Source organism: Silurus aristotelis, assembly GCF_946808225.1.
Source record: "Silurus aristotelis genome assembly, chromosome: 19".
Taxonomy (NCBI): domain Eukaryota; kingdom Metazoa; phylum Chordata; class Actinopteri; order Siluriformes; family Siluridae; genus Silurus; species Silurus aristotelis.
Window position 1 is genome coordinate 4,727,389 of NC_139592.1, and position 20,341 is coordinate 4,747,729.

The following is a 20,341-nucleotide window of genomic DNA, read 5'->3' on the forward strand; positions in this document are numbered from 1 at the left end:
CACAAGGCCAAAACAAAAGCTATTTTTTAGCCTATTGTGCATTTCTGAAATGTGTACATGGTGGAATTTTTCCATTAGTTCCTGTTTTACCTAGAAAAGATGACATCATTAAAAGTTTGCAAGTCAAACAGAAAGACGTTGAAGCTGCAACAAAAATCTTGTATTTATACTAAACAAACATTTGCCTACTCAACATCTCTACACCCTCAGTAGACCACTGTATATATGAATATTTTCAGGAAAAACAATGCTGGTACAACAAATACTGATGAAAAAATGCAGTGACAAACAAACCAATTATTTTTCTGAGAATGTAGTTGAGACATGGCAGATATTGGCGACTGCAACAACATCATTGGACACGGTTTAGAAATGTAATTCGACCCCTCGGATTGATTCTCAATCCCCTCTTCAAACTGTACACAGTCACAGGCTGCATTTCAAGCCACAAATTACTGTTGTTTTTCTCGGTGTGGTTGTGGGTGTTGTTTCAAATCTTATTTTACTGAGAATCAACAGCACATTCAAGTAAAAGTTAGAAAGGGTTAAACGATGTCTCTAGAGGTTCAGTGTTGCTCTGTGTTGCGAGGCTGAGCTTTACAAAAGCTAGCGGGTGAGTAAACAGCTCAGGCGTCCATGGTAACGCGCCCAATGGAAGCGCACAGCAGGTGTTTTGCTCTGCAGATGTCAGAGAGCTCAGCTTGTAAACACACACACACACACACACACTCATGCTCATGGTGAATTTGCTGCTCGCCTGTGGGATGACCTTATCACCTCTGATTTGCTTTGCCATGGTGATACGAGTATGATAGTCCATGGATCTCCTGGCTATTTTAAATGGCCTATTAAATATCTATCTATCGATCGATCGAGCCAAACCACAGCTTACTGATTATTAATGGTTATGGAACATGCATGTGTTATATGATGAACTTTCCCTAAATGGAGTGATGTGTCATCATCCCGGTTTTTAAAACCACACTAATTTATTTCAATGTGATATAATATGACCAAACTAAACGCCAAGTAAGAGCATATGTTGGCATGTACTTAGCATCCAGTAAATCGCATTATTCCACATGCTTGTTCTTCTTGAATTCACTTTTAAAAAAAGGGTGACTTTTTTCATGTTTCATTCATTATACAGTATCTTTTAGTTGAAATGTACTTTAGTGTATACAATCAATAAAATATATGATCAAATATTTGAGGAACAGCCAACATTTAGTGTGTTACTTTCAAGTTGATAGACTGCCAGTAATGTTTTTTACTGTAAATACATTGAAAATGTATGAAAATTAAAAAAATGAAGTTAAATAAAAAACTGATTGAGGTTAGGTGTGGGCAGGGAACACCTACCAGGGAACATGATGTAAATGGTTTCCCTTATTTTCTTATCAAGATCTCCATAATGACCCAAAACTATTTATCACATCAGGTACGCTGCTAACTAGACATCTTGGCATACAGGTTCTGTGATCTAATTGTGTGTGTGTGTTTGGATACATTAGTCTATTACACATGTATGTTCCTTTTGCGTATGTTTAACAAACTCGGTACTGTAACTATATAAAGATTTACTTTGAGCAAACAAATATATAAATGTACAGACTTTAATTAAAAAATCCTCCTTTGGCATGAATATTAGCTTTACACACACTCAGTATCCAGACAGTTTGTTTCTCCAAACATTCAGCTGAAATACTTTGCCATGCCTAGTGAAGATGTTCTTCACTAGTTGGAGTTCTTTTTGACTTTGCGATCCAGTTCATCCCAGAGCAGGTCAATAGGATTTAGGTGCGGTGGCTTGGCTCCAGCTCTCTAAATGACTGTTTTCTCTCCAAATAATGCTTACAGATCTTGGACTTATGCTTCAGGTCATTATGTTTTTTGCTTGTTGAAATCCAATGAGCCGAGGTCCAGATGAATGGTGCTTGCATGGTGTTGAAGTATGGAATGGTATCCATGTTGCTCCAGGATTCCTTTCACTTGGAATAAGTCCCTGCTCCAAAATAACCCCAAACCGTTAAGCTTTTACCTCCATGTTTGACTATGAAGGTGAAGCAGTCTGCTAACATCTCTCCTGTTTTACCACTGTAATCTACTTCCAATAACAGTGCAAAGGTAAATATTGTGCATATTTGATTACATTTTATTACTGCAAACATTTAGCAATAATGTGCAGTATTATGTAACACAATAAAGGTTTTACAGATGTTACATTGAAATAAAACAGAGCCAGAGCACACTGCTATAGTTACATAGTAGTGGTTTATATTATGCAGTAGTACAAATGAAATCTTTCAAGTCGAGATTTCAAGTCGTCATAAATCTTTTATTGTCATTTCTACCATATATAGCTGAGGCAGTACACAGTGTAAATGAGATAACGTTCCTACATTAAACAACATTGAGATACATAAAGTGCATTGAGTGCAAACAGTGCAGACAAAAAACAGTGCAGACAGACAACACAAGACAGTGTGGGACAAATACGCATAACACAAAATACTAAACACCGCTGAGCAGTAAACCTACTGTATACTCTGATTATACAGTACTGTGCAAAAGAGGACTATAAAGGACTATGAACTAAATTTGTAAACAGGACCATAATGCAGTGCAAAAACAGCAGTAGCATCAGTTGAGAGGTTCTTCTTCTTCTTTCGTTATTCCCATAATTCCCTGTGCTTTACAGCTGTCTCTTTTAAACCAACTACCTAAATGTCTTCTCTCATCACATCCATGAACCTCCTTTTGGCCTTCCTTTTTTCCTCCTTCCTGGCGGCTCCATCCTCAGTCCCTCCTAAACCTGACAAATTTTCACAAGACAAATTTGATTACATATAAAACAATTATTTATTTACTTACTTAGTTTAAATAAAGTATCTCGGAAAAAACTAAACAAAACAAAAAAACCTTGTTATTTCAAAGTGAAAGTTTGGACACCCCTGTTATTTCTGGTTGGGATTTTAGTGCAGCTCTGCAATCAGAAATTATTTTACTGCCTCTTAGTGGTAATAAGTATGAACTGCAGGTGGCATTTTTCTCAAGCTCACAGGATTAGCCTTTATCCTGCACACTTTTGTGTTTTCCTGCTTTAAAACACTAATAGAACATGAATTGTGTAATACATAGGCAACTCGAGGACGTTTGTTTTCCTGAAGTCCTGCTCCTTTTTACTTTTTCATTACCTGTACAGTATCAGACTTCAACCTTTTAGCACCAGGGGCTCAATCAAAGGAAAAACGTACACACTCCTAACCACAGTGATTCAGGGTTCATTTATTATTCATTAGTGAAATTAAGGAGTTCACATTGTATACGTGATTATCACATGGTGATAGTGACCGAGAGCTTCTTGTGTTCTTAAAGGAACAATGTTGCCTTTTATAATTCTGGTGCATTTTCATGATCATGTAACTGGTTTAAAAATATACATTTATGTGATATGTCTATGTGGTATGTCCAGTAGTGTTATGTAAACTGTCTGTCTTGGAGGTCTGAACATTGAAATTCAAATAAGAAGTCATGTGTAATTAGGGGGACATGTATGTTTAGTGTCCCTTTGTCTAAGGTGTGATCATTTCGGCTCGGAACTTCTGATGCTGTTCACCACATTGGTGAACAATAAACTCAAACCCTGTACTTGAATCCAAGAGATACACTGGGTAAAATATTACTTCAGTAAAAGTAAAAGTGGTCCCTTTAAACTTTCACATGAGTAAAAGTACAAAAGTATTTGTTTTGTTATAGCTATAATGTTCCTATTATAATTTTTGTCACAAGCTCACAAAACTCTTGTGAAAAGACCCTGTTACTCGCAGCACACCAATCTATTAATATAATTATATTTATTAGTCAAAAACTGTTTGATATCTATTAAAATGATCATGAGCCTATAAAATGCCACAGGTGTTGTGGCAGGTTTCTTCAGGAGTTTCTTCCATCAATTATTCCTCTCAAAATGTTCTGCTTGCTGTTGAATCTGTATGTTGGTGTAAGTATATAAGGAAGGAACGACTGATTTTCAAAATGAATTTGAGTAAATAGTATAAAGATATTTGAGTTTGAAATGCAGTAAAGTTAAAGTCTTGGAAATACTTTGTAAAGTACAGATATACGAAAAAGCTACTTCACTGTTCACCAATGGGTCAGCAAAATTATTTGTTCATAATATTTATTGATATAATCCGAAAGCAGCTGTGGTTGCCTGCTGATGCTTTCAGCATACATCCCTCTGCAGAAGAAGCAGTGGGTCATGTTTCGATCTGTCCTAGTTTCACTCAATCATCCGCTCTAGATTATGTTACACATCTTAAATTAGCTCCCTTTGGCTTCTCCACTTAGTTACTGTTATTCTGCACTAATACCTCAAAATGTCCTGCTTGTGGCCTGAACGTGGTGGAATTATTATACAGGGGAGTGTTTTCTGCCTCTGTATACACATTTATAAATGCAGAATCTTGATCTGAATCTGGGCCACAATCTGACATGATGCCATAAGAAATTATTTGGTTTAAAGATGTATTTTTTTTTGTCCTTCTTGCCAAGATCTGTAAAATAACATGAACTATGACTAAAACACATACTACTAAAATACTTAAGCCATTACATTTAAAAAAAATATATATTTTAAACCTCAATGAGCATTAATCTGGATTTCCATCTATTCAGTGGTCAACACAACATTTACATTTCCAACATAACATTTACATTAAAATAAATGTAATTTTTTTTTAGCAGTCATTAGTCTGTGCAGGAAAAACAACTGAACCACCACAAATGTGCTTGAAATATGGCCATAGACTCTTGAGGGTTAATGGACTGGTTAATGACACTGAATTTCTCCATGCTCGATGTAATCTATATTTTGGGAATGTTCTTGCCCCTGCCAACAATTCTCTATGCTTTCCAGCTTTCAGTATGTGGTCAGTTGCCATCAGACAGATGTTACATGACACTAAATACCCAGCAAATCATTTTAAATGGTTTGTGCTTATTGCATCCTGAATACCAAATCTATTGGCTACATTGGCCCTGAAAACAGACAGAATTAGCTTCCAGTCTCACAAAAATGCTAATTGGAGGAATGTTTATTTTTGTGAGTCTATGTATGTATGTATGTATGTATGTATGTATGTATGTATGTATGTATGTATGTATGTATTTATGTATGTATGTATGTAGGTATAGTGGGGAAAATTTTTTTTTGATCACCTGCTTTACCTTCTCACAAAGAAATTAGCAGTGTAGAGTTTTTATGGTAGGTTTATTTTACCAGAGAGACAGATTATTAAAGAATATAAAAAAAATTAAAAACATTAAAGAAAGGGTTATATATTAATTTGTATTTGATCGAGTCATGCTGGAAGACCCATCCATGACCCATCTGCAGTGTTCTAGCTGAAGCCAGAAGGTTCTAATCCAAGATTCTACAACGCATGGCCCCGTTCATGTGTTAAAGTCTTCCTGTACCCTTAGCAGAGAAACTGCCACAAAGCAGAATGTTTCCTCCTTCATGTTTGACAGTGGGGTTGGTGTTCTTGGGGTCATATTCAACATTTCTGTGCCTCCAAAAACGGCATGTCGAGTTGATGCCAAATAGCTAAATTTTGGTCTCATCTGACCACATCACATTTTCCCAAGCATTCTCTGATTCATACAGGTGTTTATTGGCAAACTTAAGATGGACCTGTTCATGTGCATTCTGGAGCAGAAGGACCTCAGTGTGTTACCAATGGTTTTTGCTGATTGTGGTCCAAGCTCCCCTGAGATCATTAACAAGCTCCTTCCATGTAATTCTGGGTGGATCCCTCACCTTTCTCAGAATCATCCTTACCCCATGAGCTGAGATTTTGCATGGAGCTCCAAAGCAAGGGCGATTGACTTATCTTGTATTTATTCCATTCTCAAATTATCACAGCAACACTGGTCTCTTTCTCACCTTTGGTCTCTTCTTGCTAATGGTCTTGTAGCCCATTCCAGCCTTGTGCAGGTCTACAGTCTTGTCCCTATGTCCATTGACAGCTCTTTGGTCTTGCCCATGATGATGGAGAGGTTTAAATGGAGGATAATTCTGTGACGGGTGTCTTTTATACACATAATGAGTTGATAATAGGAGTTCCCCACGCTTTGGGAATGCTTTGGGAACGCAGGGGCTCGTACAAAGCGTTACGATGGCGTCTCATTCCCTCGAGGAACTAGGGTTACATTCGTAACCTAGAGATGTTATTTCTTAAAAGGGACAAGACTAATTTGGATGTGTGGTGGTCAGTATTCTTGCTGGTTGGTATGGGATCAAATACTTTTTACACTCGATCAAATTGAAAATTGTCCGTCCGTCCGTCCGTCCGTCCGTCCGTCCGTCCGTCCGTCCGTCCGTCCGTCCGTCCGTCCGTCCGTCCGTCCGTCCGTCCGTCCGTCCGTCCGTCCGTCCGTCCGTCCGTCCGTCCGTCCGTCCGTCCGTCCGTCCGTCCGTCCGTCCGTCCGTCCGTCCGTCCGTCCGTCCGTCCGTCCGTCCGTCCGTCCGTCCGTCCGTCCATCTATCTATCTATCTATCTATCTATCTATCTATCTATCTATCTATCTATCTATCTATCTATAGCCAAACCACAGCTTACTGATTATTAATGGTTATGGAACATGCATGTGTTATATGATGAACTTTCACTGTGAGTATAAATTGCTCTCATTATAGTTTGATGAATGGGAACGTGAGTAATTGGTTCACTGAAGTCAATTTAAGATATCAATCTGATCTCACATGTAGCCTCATCCCAGAATCCTACTTATACAGATATACTGAAGAAATCTCAGGTTTTTAAGTAAAAGTTTTGCAAAGTTGAAGTTTAAAGTTAATATTAATATTAAGCATTTAATTACATAGTCTTTTACATTTGTATCAACAGCAATGATTGAATTTATGAGTAAGTGTGTGTGTGTGTGTGTGTGTGTGTGTGTGTGTGTGTGTGTGTGTGTGTGTGTGTGTGTTTAGACTTACTTAATAATGGTACTTATACTTACCACTTATAATAGTTTGATAAAAGTTCCTCACAGAGGCATAGTCTGTTTGTGTGTGTGTGTGTGTGTGTGTGTGTGTGTGTGTGTGTGTGTGTGTGTGTGTGTGTAAGAGAGAGAGAGAGAGAGAGAGAGAGAGAGAGAGAGAGAGAGAGAGAGAGAGTGGGGAGGAGTTTTGCTCTAAGCTCGAGCTCTAAGGTGTGTGTGTCTCTATATAAAGCCCTGACACATTGTCAGACTGCTCTGCTCCTGCCTCAGACTCACACACAACACACACCCCGACCACGAGTAACCATGGCTCAACAACCAGTCAGGTAGGAAATTAAAACCAAATTTAAATATTAATATGAACAAACCAGATCAAGATTTTATGTGCTTTTGCATGCTAGAATATGCAAAACTATACCAACTTCTAGAATGTCAGGTATAAAAATGGTGATTTTAGTATTTTGCAATGAAACTTTCTGCATAAATAAATACATAAATAATTAAGATAAATGCAAATTAAACAGTAAGTATAGTATAGCACTCCAAAACCGGTCCAAATGTAAAACATTTTTTCTGGTTTCTTCAAATAGTTTGGTGTGGAGTATTAACCTGGAGGGCAAACGTGAAAAAGTTTTCGCTGATACACCCACACACACATTTTGGCAGTAACTACTGTACAGTAACCCCTGCCTTCAGCAGAACAGCTGTTCCACAGTTGAAAATCTGCTATAGGCAATAACACATCATTCAAATTAATACAAGATTTGTGCAAAAATACCACGTCTCCAAAAGCTTTTACAAAAACTCTAATGGAAGTATTTCTTGCAATATATATTCAATCAGATTGCAGCTATAAAATCCAGTGAACTGGTAAGCTGGTCGATGATATTCAGTTCTGCTCGAACACATTTCAAAATATACTGCAATTCAAACCACACATTACAGCATGCAAACCTCCTGCACACTCTAGTCCTTTCAAACACGTACAATAAAACATTATCGATAAACTGTTAACTACTGTCATTCCTGTGTTTTTTCCATCTTCCGTCTTTAGTCTTCCTGCTAAACTTATTAACGGAGGTGTAGCAGGGTTGGTCGGAGTCACGTGTGTGTTCCCCATCGATTTGGCCAAGACGAGACTTCAGAATCAACGCAGCAGCCAACAAGTGTACAAAAACATGTAGGATCCTATCCTCACAACACACAAACACACACACACACACCATGCCCAAAGTTGTACACAACTGTATACTACAGCACACAGTCACTGTACACCCTGTCAAAAAAAAGTTGACATTTGAAAGAAAAAAAAAGAAAAAAAATGAGAAAAAAGAGATCAATGTAGTTAACAATGAGCAGGTTAGAGCAGGTTTCCTCTACAAAAGAAAGAACCGGTTTCCCCTCACTTTATATTGGCAGCTTTCCAAAGAACGGATTACGGCTGATGTAACACTGCTGAGTGTTTGATCATCCCGCTATCTTGTCTATGCGTGTGCATACAAATACCAAAAAATAAATAAATAAATAAATAAAAATTAAATTCCTTTTGTATTACTTTTTTTGCAGAAAGTAATACAAATTTTGGCTGAGAGACTTTTTTCTTTCAAGTCTTCATGAAACAGAAGTCGGTATCTAGCCAGGTAACAAACTAGCTCAGGGTCTATTTTTGGGTGGCTAGGTTGGCTCGTAGCTCCAACAGTCGCCAAAATGTTAGCAAAGAAGCACCCTGTCAAATTTGAATCAATGCCAAAGCTGACACATGCTAGTCAGATGGATCTGAAGTCCTAACACTGGCCCAATGAGCAAAATTATTTTTGGTCAGCGATGGAATGTATGATATTGGACTATCATCTGTTTGGTATCTGGGTAGTATAAATATCTGTTTTCTGTACATCCAGCAACTCGCATTGCTACAGCACGAAATAAGAGCAGGGAGGCAAGCTATTGCTAGTTGGATAGCTTGCACAGACAATGTACTAACAAACACCAATATTTGCATGTGCGGTTGCTGCCACTGCTGCCTCTTTCACCTCAGTGTTTTGCTGCTATTTTTTTATTACTATTTTAAATGTAAAAAAGAGTAACAAGTCATGCAGAAGTCAGTAGTGTAGGCTGGTATTAACCACAGTGTGAGATTAGGAAATATATAAGATAAAATCACTGCATGGTTATTGCAGTTGTGCTGATATAAACACGGTGTGCCAATGTATTTTGGATTCATGTCAAAGGAGAAGATTTGTGATTGAATCTACCGATCTCAGAGTATATAATTAACATTTATATAATTTCCACTGGAAGTTATTCAAATAACATACTAGTAATATGAAGGAAACAGTTTTTTTATTTAGATTTTTCTGCAGTTTTTGGATGATATAATGACCCAAGAAGAGCAAAATGATGTTATTTTATACAGTACATCCGTTCTTGTGTTATGTAACCAGCCAAGAATAGACTTTTGCAACTGAAACCACATGCACTTTGCTATGCCAATGATTAGTGTACGACATGCTGCCATCACAGTGTTCATTTAAAACATGTGATATAGTCATTGCACAACCAGTTATAGTATATTTATACTAAATACCTGGAATTTTGTGGACACATGACCATCACATCAGCCATATGTGGGACTGTTCAATCTGTTGCCATAAATCTGCCCCAAATGATCTACAATTTCCTTTCTCTGGAACCAAAAGGTTCCAAACCTGTTCCAGTTCGAGAACAATTTTGAACACAAATGTCAAGTTTGGAGTCAAAGAACCTCCTGCACCTAAATCCCACTGAACACCTTCAGAATGAACTGGAACACCAACTGCACCTCCAGGCCTCCTCACCCTGCATCAGTACTTGTTGTTATAAATGCTCATGTAGCTGAATGATCACAAATGATCACAGCTACGCTTTAAAAACTAATAAACAGTCTTTCCGGAAGATGTTATATAGGTCAATATAATGAATGGGATTGACGGTCAGGTGTCCACAAACTTTTGTTCACACAATGTAATTTTATTGCAATTTCTGTGTGCTTTGAGTATGAATCCTTGAAACTTACTCTGATATATGTTATCTCTGATTAGGATGGACTGTCTGATCAAGACGGTTCGGTCTGAAGGCTATTTCGGCATGTACAGAGGTAAAGAAATATAAAATCACCAATAAATATATAGCTGTTCACTAATCTAAAAATCAAATATGAATAATCAATGATAATAAACACTATTGTTAGTGTGTGATATATGCTGAAATGAGACATGTGCTTTGTTCTCTGCATTTGTACAGGAGCAGCAGTCAATTTGACCCTAGTGACCCCCGAGAAGGCCATAAAACTGGCCGCTAATGACTTTTTCCGTCATCACCTCAGCAAAGGAGAGTAAGTTCCTCCAGTCAAACATTACATCGAATAATAATATAGATCTAATTAGAAATGTAATAATAGTTATAGATTGTAAATACAGTGTCTTTGTATGCATTTCTGCAGCTCCAGATTGAGTGTATTTAAAGAAATGCTGGCAGGATGTGGAGCCGGAGTGTGTCAAGTCATCATAACCACACCCATGGAGATGCTCAAAATTCAACTTCAGGATGCAGGAAGGCTTGGTGAGAAATATTTTGGCACCGTCCTACACATGACATGCATATATGTTTTAAAATGATCAGTGGGGTGTCAATAATTCTGCCACACATGGCAAATTTTATACATTGCTACTTTTTACTAGTAGGAGTAAAGTATAGTGTGTTCTGACTGGCTGTTTGTGTGTGTGTGAGTGCAGTAGCTCAGAGAAATGTAGCTGTGATCCCGGCTCTAAAGCTTGGAGCAGGGAGCACGGTGTTAAACTGCGCCTACAGCCTCGGACCAACCACACACATTAGAAGAAACTCGGCCATCCAGATCACGCAGGAGTTACTGCGCGCTCACGGCGTTCAGGGACTTTATAAAGGACTCGGAGCAACATTAATGAGGTACCACAAAAATTATGTATACACACTATGGATAAAAAAATTATAACACCTGACTTCCAGCTATATGTGATCAACCCCCCCCCCCCCCCCCAAACTGTTAACCACAAAGTGGCACACAATTGTCTTTGTATGTAGTAGCATTGAATTTTCCTTGAACTTGGAGACCCAAACCTGTTCCAGCATGATAATTCCCCTGTGCACAAATATATATAATATGTATAAACACGTACTGTTGTATAGCTTCGATAAAACAAATAATTTCCTGTTAGCTGATCCTTGTGGTGGCATTTTGTTCGCTTCTTTTCCAGAGATATTCCATTTTCCATTGTTTACTTCCCTCTGTTTGCTCACCTGAACAATTTGGGAAAACCATCCGAGGCTGAAAACGCACCATTTTACTGGAACTTTGCCTCAGGCTGTGGTGCTGGTAGTGTAGCTGCGGTTGCAGTCAGTCCTTGTGATGGTAAGAGTGTGTTCATGTGTCTACTAATATAGAAATAGATTCCCACATACCGTGTGAGAATTAAATTAATTTATTTATAAAAAAAAATATGTATCGGTAAAAGTAACTTTTCGCAACTATTAGATAAGTGGTTTCACAAAGATTTCATGTTTGGTGACATTTAGGTGTAGGGCTTTACATACAGATTAAGCCACAGCATGTGTATATCTGAATGTGTGTGTGTTTTTGTGTTTGTTATCTAAATACAGTGTGAAATATGAACAAAATTCTGATGTTTTTTTGTGTATCAGTGGTGAAAACGAGGCTGCAGTCGCTCACTAAAGGTGCACACGAGGAGACGTACAGTGGAGTAATTGACTGTGTCAGGTATGGATACCATGACTACTGACACCCTCATCATCACCATCACCTAACCAATGTCCTTACACATGGGTTATAATAGCTGATCTCAGCAAACTCATTAAGCTTGATAAATCACGCTTTTGAGTTCTTAAGAAGCGAAATATAGTCACGTTGTCTAAGTGAATCAGGTATAAACATGATTTTTGCTGTTTGTCAATTTGGGCATGCCATTATAATTTGAAAGTTAAAAGTGCTACACTGGGGGAGTAAACTTGATAAAATAGGATTGAAAAAGAGATGTCATATTAGTCATAGTTTAGCAGTTAGAAGTCAGAGGTGAAAGCATTAGTTTTGGGTTCAAGGTAAATAAGCAGGGTTAGCATAGTTGTATGCATTGGTTAGCAATGATCATTTGATGGTTAGCATTTATTTGGTTGTATATAAGCAGTTGTAGTTCATGAGTTACAATCTTGGCTTGTGAACCTAGCCTTGATTTAGCTTTTTAAATTTAGATAGTTGCTGGTTAATTATGCCTTTGTGGTTATCTGTTATAGGTAACAGGTATAGGCTTAGCATTAATGGGTTGGTGTAATAGATATATCTTGATAGTTTGCATTTAGGGTTTAGATTAGCATAAAATATTTGTAGCTACGTGAGTAGTTTGTGTTACATGCTGTAGCTTAGCAGTTTATCATCGTCTTATTCATTTAAAGTGAAAATCTTGATTTTACACTGCATTGCTTTTCTAAAACGTGCCTTCCTGTGTGTTCGTCTTCTTGCAGTAAGATCATCCGTAAAGAAGGCCCCGCTGCCCTGCTGAAGGGCGCCGGCTGCAGAGCGCTCGTCATCGCTCCGTTATTCGGCATCGCGCAAGTTGTTTATTTCATCGGCGTCGGGGAATTCTTCCTGGGACAGTTTCCTAATATCGGAATCTAAATATTGAACCACATAAACATTAAAAATGAAAGTCTGATGCAGCTACACTGTGACCATTTGGAGAATGAGATGGTGTGAGTTTTTCTATGGAAATGCTAGCATTAGCATCTCACAGGAGGCTTTATTCTTAAGCTGAGACCATGTTTTTTTAAAAACATATATGAATTAAAAAAAAAAAAAACTTTTTTTAAACATACTGTATCTCCAAGACCAGCCTTAAAGTTCCCTCAATGAGGGAAGGGATGCCTTGGACAATAATCAGCATTGTTTTTAACATGCCTTCATCAACTTCCAAATATTTTCAATTGTAAAGTTGTATGTATTAAACAACTGCTCTAAAATCTATACTGATATAAACTCAAACCCCATCCAACCTATAGAGAAGTGGAGAAGGGAAGTTGACGAGTGCATATTAAACACATTGCTGAACCCACGCCCTGTTGTCTTCTTCTCACCTGTCTGTCCCTGTTTGTCTCAGACATTACATTTTAGTAGGTAGCCTTTGACAGGAGTTCCAATTAAAGTGTCTAGTCCATTTTCATGGGTGTGGTTACCATCCGTTTTAAAAACAGGATCCAAAAAAAGCTCAGAATATCAGATCCTGCTTGGAAAACGATTCCGACTTGGTACTTAACAGAATTCCTGGAATTGCAATTTTGCTCTTCATTTAAACAGTGAGAAAAAAGTTTTAAAGATAATTCATATAGAGGCTCCCGAGTGGAACAACAGAAAAGAGAGCCAAGGGAGCTAAACTGCCCGCTCTCTCTGTGTGGGGGGGCGGCCTTACTCTCTCTTTTCTAGCGATGTTAGAAAATCATGGACATTAGTGGGTTTATGGATACAAAAGAGGGCAGGTAGAGCTTTGCTCTAAGAGTGTTACTATGCCTGGGAGGCATCACATGCAGCCAGGTGAAAATAAATACTTCGTGTATCTGGGAGGAAGTAGGTGTTAGCCTTCAGACCTCCTGGTTTGTAGTCATAGTAAAATGAGTCTCACTCATGGTGGTGCCTGGTGGATTAGAATTGGGATTAGAATTTTTTTTTACATCAGTGTTGATCAGTAACATACCTCAGACAGTCGGGTCAAAAAATCCAAAGAAACGTTTTTTTGGTTTTTTTCTCATAGAGATCAATATTAGAGCCCTAGACATCCAAGTGCACACTTCAAGCACCCCTGTGTATTTGAGACCTCTTTTTCAATAAAAATGTGACGGAATAAGAATATGGTTGGTGTAATGTTCTGAAAAGAATGCAATTTTATTTATCTTTGCTGTTGTGAAGATGTAAATAAAAAACCCAAATTATGCCATGGGAGTCCATAATAACTGTGACCTCTAGTGAATGTCTTCATTCGTGTGTGTGTGTGTGTGTGTGTGTGTGTGTGTGTGTGTGTGTGTGTGTGTGTGTGTGTGTGTGTGTGTGTGTGAGAGCCATTATTAACCCCTACTTACAATAGTGATAATAATTTATATCTGACAGCACATTCCTGCCCTTCTATCCTACAATCCACATGCACCTCTCAAAGCTAACTCAGGGCTAACAAGTTAACATTATGTGTTCATTCATGGCTAAATCACAGAATCACACAATTAGCTAATGTTCCTTGAATGAAAGCCAAATATCAAGAATGTGCTTCACTATCCTTCCTATGGATACGTATACTTAAAAATACTTTTTGACCTGACTGTAACCTGGAACCAAGAGTTGCACACACAAACCAACATGACGTAGCTTAGTAACAAGCTAGCCAGTGGATAGTAGCAAATAGCATTTACAAAATACATATTTAAAGTCAAAACAGATAATTTACAAGAGAATGTACCCTGTTCTCAGTACCGCCCTATAACTGGGAAAAGAACTGGACAACCCATTTTGACAAGTTTTTTACATGGAATTTCATAAGTTACTACGCCTTCACTGCATTACAAGTCTTTTGTGTATTTTTTGGGGGAATTTCAAACCCTTACATTGTATTAAACGATAGAAAATGTATGACAATCACCAACAAATCGGTTCTCAAACAGGGATTCGTAAAAATAAATTATTGAACCCCTTAATACTGATTTATTTGACAAAGAATCTATAAACAAGTGTGTATTATTTTAAAATGCACATTAAATTACATTTTCACTATTTTCCTTTTAAATATTTCTTTTTTGCATTTATGAACTTTTCATCAGTCATTAGATTCCAGTTCATTAGAAAGAAAAAAGAAAATACGCTTGGATCTTACCTGAATTTACATAAACAGCTGATGAATGGAAAAAATGTGTTTTTTCTTCTGAATTGTGAAAGCTTAAATAAATTCCAAAAAGATTGTGTGAAAAGGTTTTCATGTATATTCCACACACATTTATTTGCACTCTTCCACTAATCAATTTCACAGGCTAAAATTTTATACCTTAACCGTTAATATAGCGATGCTGGAATTGATGAAAGAATTAGCATCCTTACTAGAAAACATTAAATCCAATGAAGACGCCAAACCCATTGCAGAAAGACATAAAATCTGCTCTGGTTAAATTGGCAGAAATAGTGAAAAAAAATTCATATTTAAGAAGATTGAAGGATATAATGCATATAAAAATGGCGAAACGAAGAGCTCAAAAGTATGCAGTCTCTTCTGTCAGGATCGTACAATCCTTCAACTAGCCGATTAGCATGCTTGCGTACAGCTAGCTCAAATAGAGAAAGAACTCTACACTTTAATGTGTACATTGTTGAAAGAAATGTCAAGGTTTTGTACATTTGGATATTATTTTAATCTTGTTTTGGAGATCAGTGGTGTGATGTTTAGCACCCGGTAACGAACTGCCATTTGACAGCTGGGTAAAAAGTGCACAATCTGCAGTGAGGCTGAAACCCTACCACACACCTGCTGCCTTCATTTCAAACTCGAAAGATGACACCAAGAGCAAAAAAAACATCTTGGGAAACTCATACACACTGAGCTCATGCTCAGGAAGGAAATCAACCAGGGGAGCTTTTAATGCAGTTTAATGCAATTAACAAAGCAGCTTTACAAAGTTAAGTAGATTAAAAATATACACTTTATGCACACCTGAGCATAATTTTATTTTTAATTTTATTAACATCTCATTCCATGTTTAGCCCCCTTTTGCCATTATAATAACCTCCACTCTTTTGGGAAGATGTTCCACTAGAGTATGCAGTGTGCTTGTAGTGATTTGTGCTAATTCCATAAAAGATAGAACAGATGATGGTTATAAGGAAGTATTTTTACTTTTTTACATGTTTTTGTCACTTTCATTTTAAGAATATTTTACTTAGAATGTGTAATATTTTTTTTCCTCCTTCCTTAAAAAAAAAAGATGAGGAGGAGGGCAATTCTTAGGTAAAGAAGAAGAAAAAAAAAGGAAGGGAAGGAGAGAAATGTAAAAATAGACAAAAACCAAATGTTGGAGAACAGAGGAGAAAAAAAAACTGGAATGACAGGGCAGACAGGGGGAAGATGTAAGAAGAAAAATGAGAACAAGTTGGATGATGATTGTTATAAGGAAGCAGGATATTACCTGGAACGAAATACATATCAAAAGTTAAAACTGCTTTTTTTTATAGAAAACTGTACAATGTTCTCTGTGTGAGCAGCCATACTGAATTGATAAAGATCTAATAACCTCGTATTGACGATGCAATTCTACATGGCGGGGATGTTTTACTGGTTGTTCATTATGAATTACAGTACAAGTTACCACTTCGCTTTTAATGCAGCATTACTAGTCTTTTGTGGTTCTTAAAAAAAATCTAATCAATAAAAAAACCTCCACACTGTATTTAAACCATATGGAAATGTATGACAACCAACAACAATCATACCGAACACAACAGGGATTCATTTAAGTATAGAAAATAAAAAAATAAAGGGGGAGGAGGGCAATTTATAGGTATAGAAGAAGTAAAAGAAAGGGAGAGAAGTTGAGAAATTTTATAACACAAAAGAAATGATAGAGAACAGAAGAGAAAAAAACTGGAAAGACAGGGCAGACAGGGGGAAGATGAGTATGAGAAATGAATATTGAAAAACATTGTAAGAAGATGTAAGAAAAATTAGTAAAAGGGATGATGATTGTTATAAGGAAGCTGTCCAGCAGGTAATAGCTAGCTTAATAATAATTGCAAAAAAGGTTGGCGAACAGGAAAGAAAAAGCACTGCGGGGAAGAAAAGTATCACAAGCGGAAATGAAAACAAGTTGTTTGATAGTTATAAGGAAGTATTTTTTTTCCTTTTTTGTACTTAGTATGTGCTTTTTTATAAATTTTTATAAAATTAATTATATATAAATCACTATTTCAAAATAAAAACAATTCCCTATAGGTTTTTTGGTCTATGGTGCTATCCGTGAGAGACCGGGAAAAATTACGTGATGAAAACGGGGGATTACTGTATTTTTTTGTGGAGAAACTTCACTCCGTTTGAATGTTGTAATGTTATTTTTTACTCCGGTATACAGTGAAACCCCATTAGATGAGCATAATTCGTTTGTAAAAATTGCTCGTAGGTCCATTTGCTCGTACATTCGAACTAGTTTTCCCCATAAGAATTTATGTAAAAGCGATTGAATTCATTCCGAAACCTCATTCGATCGCTTATTTCTGCACCTAAAAAGTATTTGTTGCCTATTTTAACAAACAAATAATATTACATTTTTTTCCCTGTGTACTTTCACCTTCAGTTACTTCTGCCGGGTTTCAAATGGGATCAATGACGTAGATGGTCTAAAAGCTTGTTTCGATTATTTACAGTAATGACACAAGACACAAAAACGACACAAGAATGTAAAACCTCCGAAAAGTTTATTTGTTCTTTCATGTCACTTTTGCATCCTGAGAAGCCTAACTGCTGTTTGAATTCATCAGCCAATAAATAAATTACGTTTTAATATTAAAACTACAACAACAACAAAACAACCAACGCTGACAACGCTCTGTTGTTTACAGTACGAGAAAAATATTACAACACACAATAAGCTCTGATCTAAGCTGCCATGAGAAGCCATGCAACTTTACATACAAAATGCGTTGTGTACATGTACATGCATTTCCTACATTCTGAGCAGCTATGAAAAGATGAGCCGGGTTTACACACTCACTCACTCACACACACACACACACACGCACACACACCTCAAACAGTCACACAGGTGCTCTGTTTAAGGTATGGTCCTGTTATTAATCAGATTTAGGCATGTGCTAATATTCAATTCGATCCTTTTCAACACAGTAATGCGTATCTCAGCTGAGTTTCACTTCGGATTCGGCTTCATTATACATCATCACGCTTGTCTTTAGATCAGATCATTTCACGCCTTACGTACAGTGCGTCAACATGGAAATACACTTTTTTTTAACTGCATTAATCTGCACTACTTTCTTTTAAACGTGTCAGAACAAATTATCAAATTCAGTCGTTATACTTATGAGTAAAATCGTAACCTCTTGGCTTACTTGAATCTTTAGCAAAATTGGGACTCCCTTATAAAATACCCACCCCAAACCCAAAATATTAGAAAATGAAGCTTTTAATAGCAATACAAACAAACCACTGCTCAGAAAAAAAAGCAAGGAACGAGCATTTCACAAAGTCATTTTGTATGGCCTGGCTTTGTCCTTTACATGTTTAAGCCTTGAGGGAAATATTCAACTTTTTTACAGTAAGAATGTTTTTCCGTTCACCGCTAACGAGTTTCAAAAAGCTGAAGAGTCTCTGAAATGGTTTTGTCAACCCGGAAATGTGCTGAATTTTACATTAGACAATTTACATGAATAATGTACAAAAAACACATTTCTTCTTTTTTTCTTTTTCACCCCAAACACTACACTGCAGCGAAGGTAAGAGAGTGACTGGAGGTGCAGGAGAGTCTCAGTACCTCTGTGCCTGCCAAATTTTTATCAGATTTCCTGACCAGTGATTTGTTGTTAAGACCATTAAAAGCTTCATATATATATATATATATATATATATATATATATATATATATATATATATATATATATATATATATCCTGTGCCCTTTCAATATTAATAATAGTTTGTATTAAAATAAGAACTACAGAGTGGAACCCCAAACATATTTGCCGATCTCTGGTATCTCTTATGTCCTCCAGCTACATCGCTTAACAGTCATGTAAGGAATCCATCCTAAATAGTATTTAAGAGGTTTAAGTACTGTTTAGACCAGATTCCTGAGATATATTCTGTCATTCATGTTCCCTCTTGCCCCAGGTACGAAAGGATGTGTATGTCAAGATTAGAATTAACGCTGTTCATCCAAACATGACCAACAAGTGTCCAGAATAACCTTAAATGTATCACAATTGTTGAGTACTGCGTATAATATATACCGTATATTAGCAGCACATGCCTAAACAACGTCCGCAAAAAGAGACTTTACTAAGCTACGCCTACTTTCGCTATAACTACAGTTTTAGCCACGTTTCCGTCCAGATTCCAGTACACACTCGTCGACTTTGTCTCACTGTTTGCTCCCATCATTTAGGATCCAAACCTCAGTCACATAACTTGTTCATTATCCGGATCATAAACAATGTTTTACATGGTTGATGCAATTGCTTTTTTTTCCTTAATTGGCATGCTAGTTAGGTAGCTAGCTGGTATATCAATTATGGTACGTCTCAATAAGCTCTCTCTCTCTCTCTCTCTCTCTCTCTCTCTCTCTCTCTCTATCTATCTATCTATCTCTATAGCTCTCTCTCTCTCTCTCTCTCTCTCTCTCTCTCTCTCTCTCTCTCTCTCTCTCTATATATATATATATATATATATATATATATATATATATATATATATATATATATATATATATGTGTGTATGTATATATTAGGGCTGTCAATCGATTTAATCGCACATTTTTATCAGTTTCTTAATGTACTTTAAATCAATACTTTTCAAAATTTTAATACTCTAATCAACGTCTATGGACAAATATTGATGCTTTATGCAATTGTATGTTTATTATTAGTGAAACCAAACTCAACATAAAGCATGAAGACAAAATATTCTTGTAAATGTTCGAAAGTAATTATGGTGTTTTAAAGCACGTAAATCATCAGGACACCAAACTGAACTTTTGCTTTGTTTCCACACGGACGGTTTTAATTGCCGGATGTGTTCATTGTGGCGGATTTTGGTGCTCGATTTGAGAATTGGCAAAATGTAAAACAAATGTTTAGTGATTCAAAATTCTTTTTAAATGTATCTTTTTTTTTTATATCTGAGTAAAGAGAAGAAGTTGTGAATAAATGTGTGTTGTGTTGAAGGTTTTAATTTTGCCCCGTTTATATTTATTTATATATGGTTTTATTAAGTTTAAAACGTAAATTTGAGATTTGAGATGCATCCTTGGTTACATAAGAAGTCCAGCTAAGCAGTTTCATCAACTTTTTTTTTGGTCCTCCATTTTAAAAACATGGAAACGACGTCAGATCACAGCAGCTGCTTCTGGGTAAATCATTTTGCTAAAGTAGGTCACGTTTACACTGGTGGGTGACAAAAGCGAGCATCCCGAACAAGTTCACACTCGCTAGTGTGAACGCCATCAACACAATTCCTTATCAACACTTATACAAAACGCTTTCTCAACTTGAACTTA

General features: G+C 36.8%; 1 protein-coding gene across 1 annotated transcript; it reads left to right on the forward strand.

Annotated features, from left to right (window-relative positions):
• The first annotated feature begins 7,202 nt into the window (after nt 1-7,202).
• On the forward strand, nt 7,203-14,037 carry slc25a55b (solute carrier family 25 member 55b). The gene is made up of 9 exons (XM_083521143.1): nt 7,203-7,337; nt 8,066-8,191; nt 10,089-10,144; nt 10,291-10,381; nt 10,490-10,608; nt 10,782-10,971; nt 11,280-11,434; nt 11,725-11,800; nt 12,559-14,037. Exons 1-9 carry the CDS (start codon nt 7,318-7,320, stop codon nt 12,710-12,712), a joined length of 987 nt encoding a protein of 328 aa, XP_083377269.1. The 5' UTR covers nt 7,203-7,317; the 3' UTR covers nt 12,713-14,037.
• Nucleotides 14,038-20,341: the final 6,304 nt, after the last annotated feature.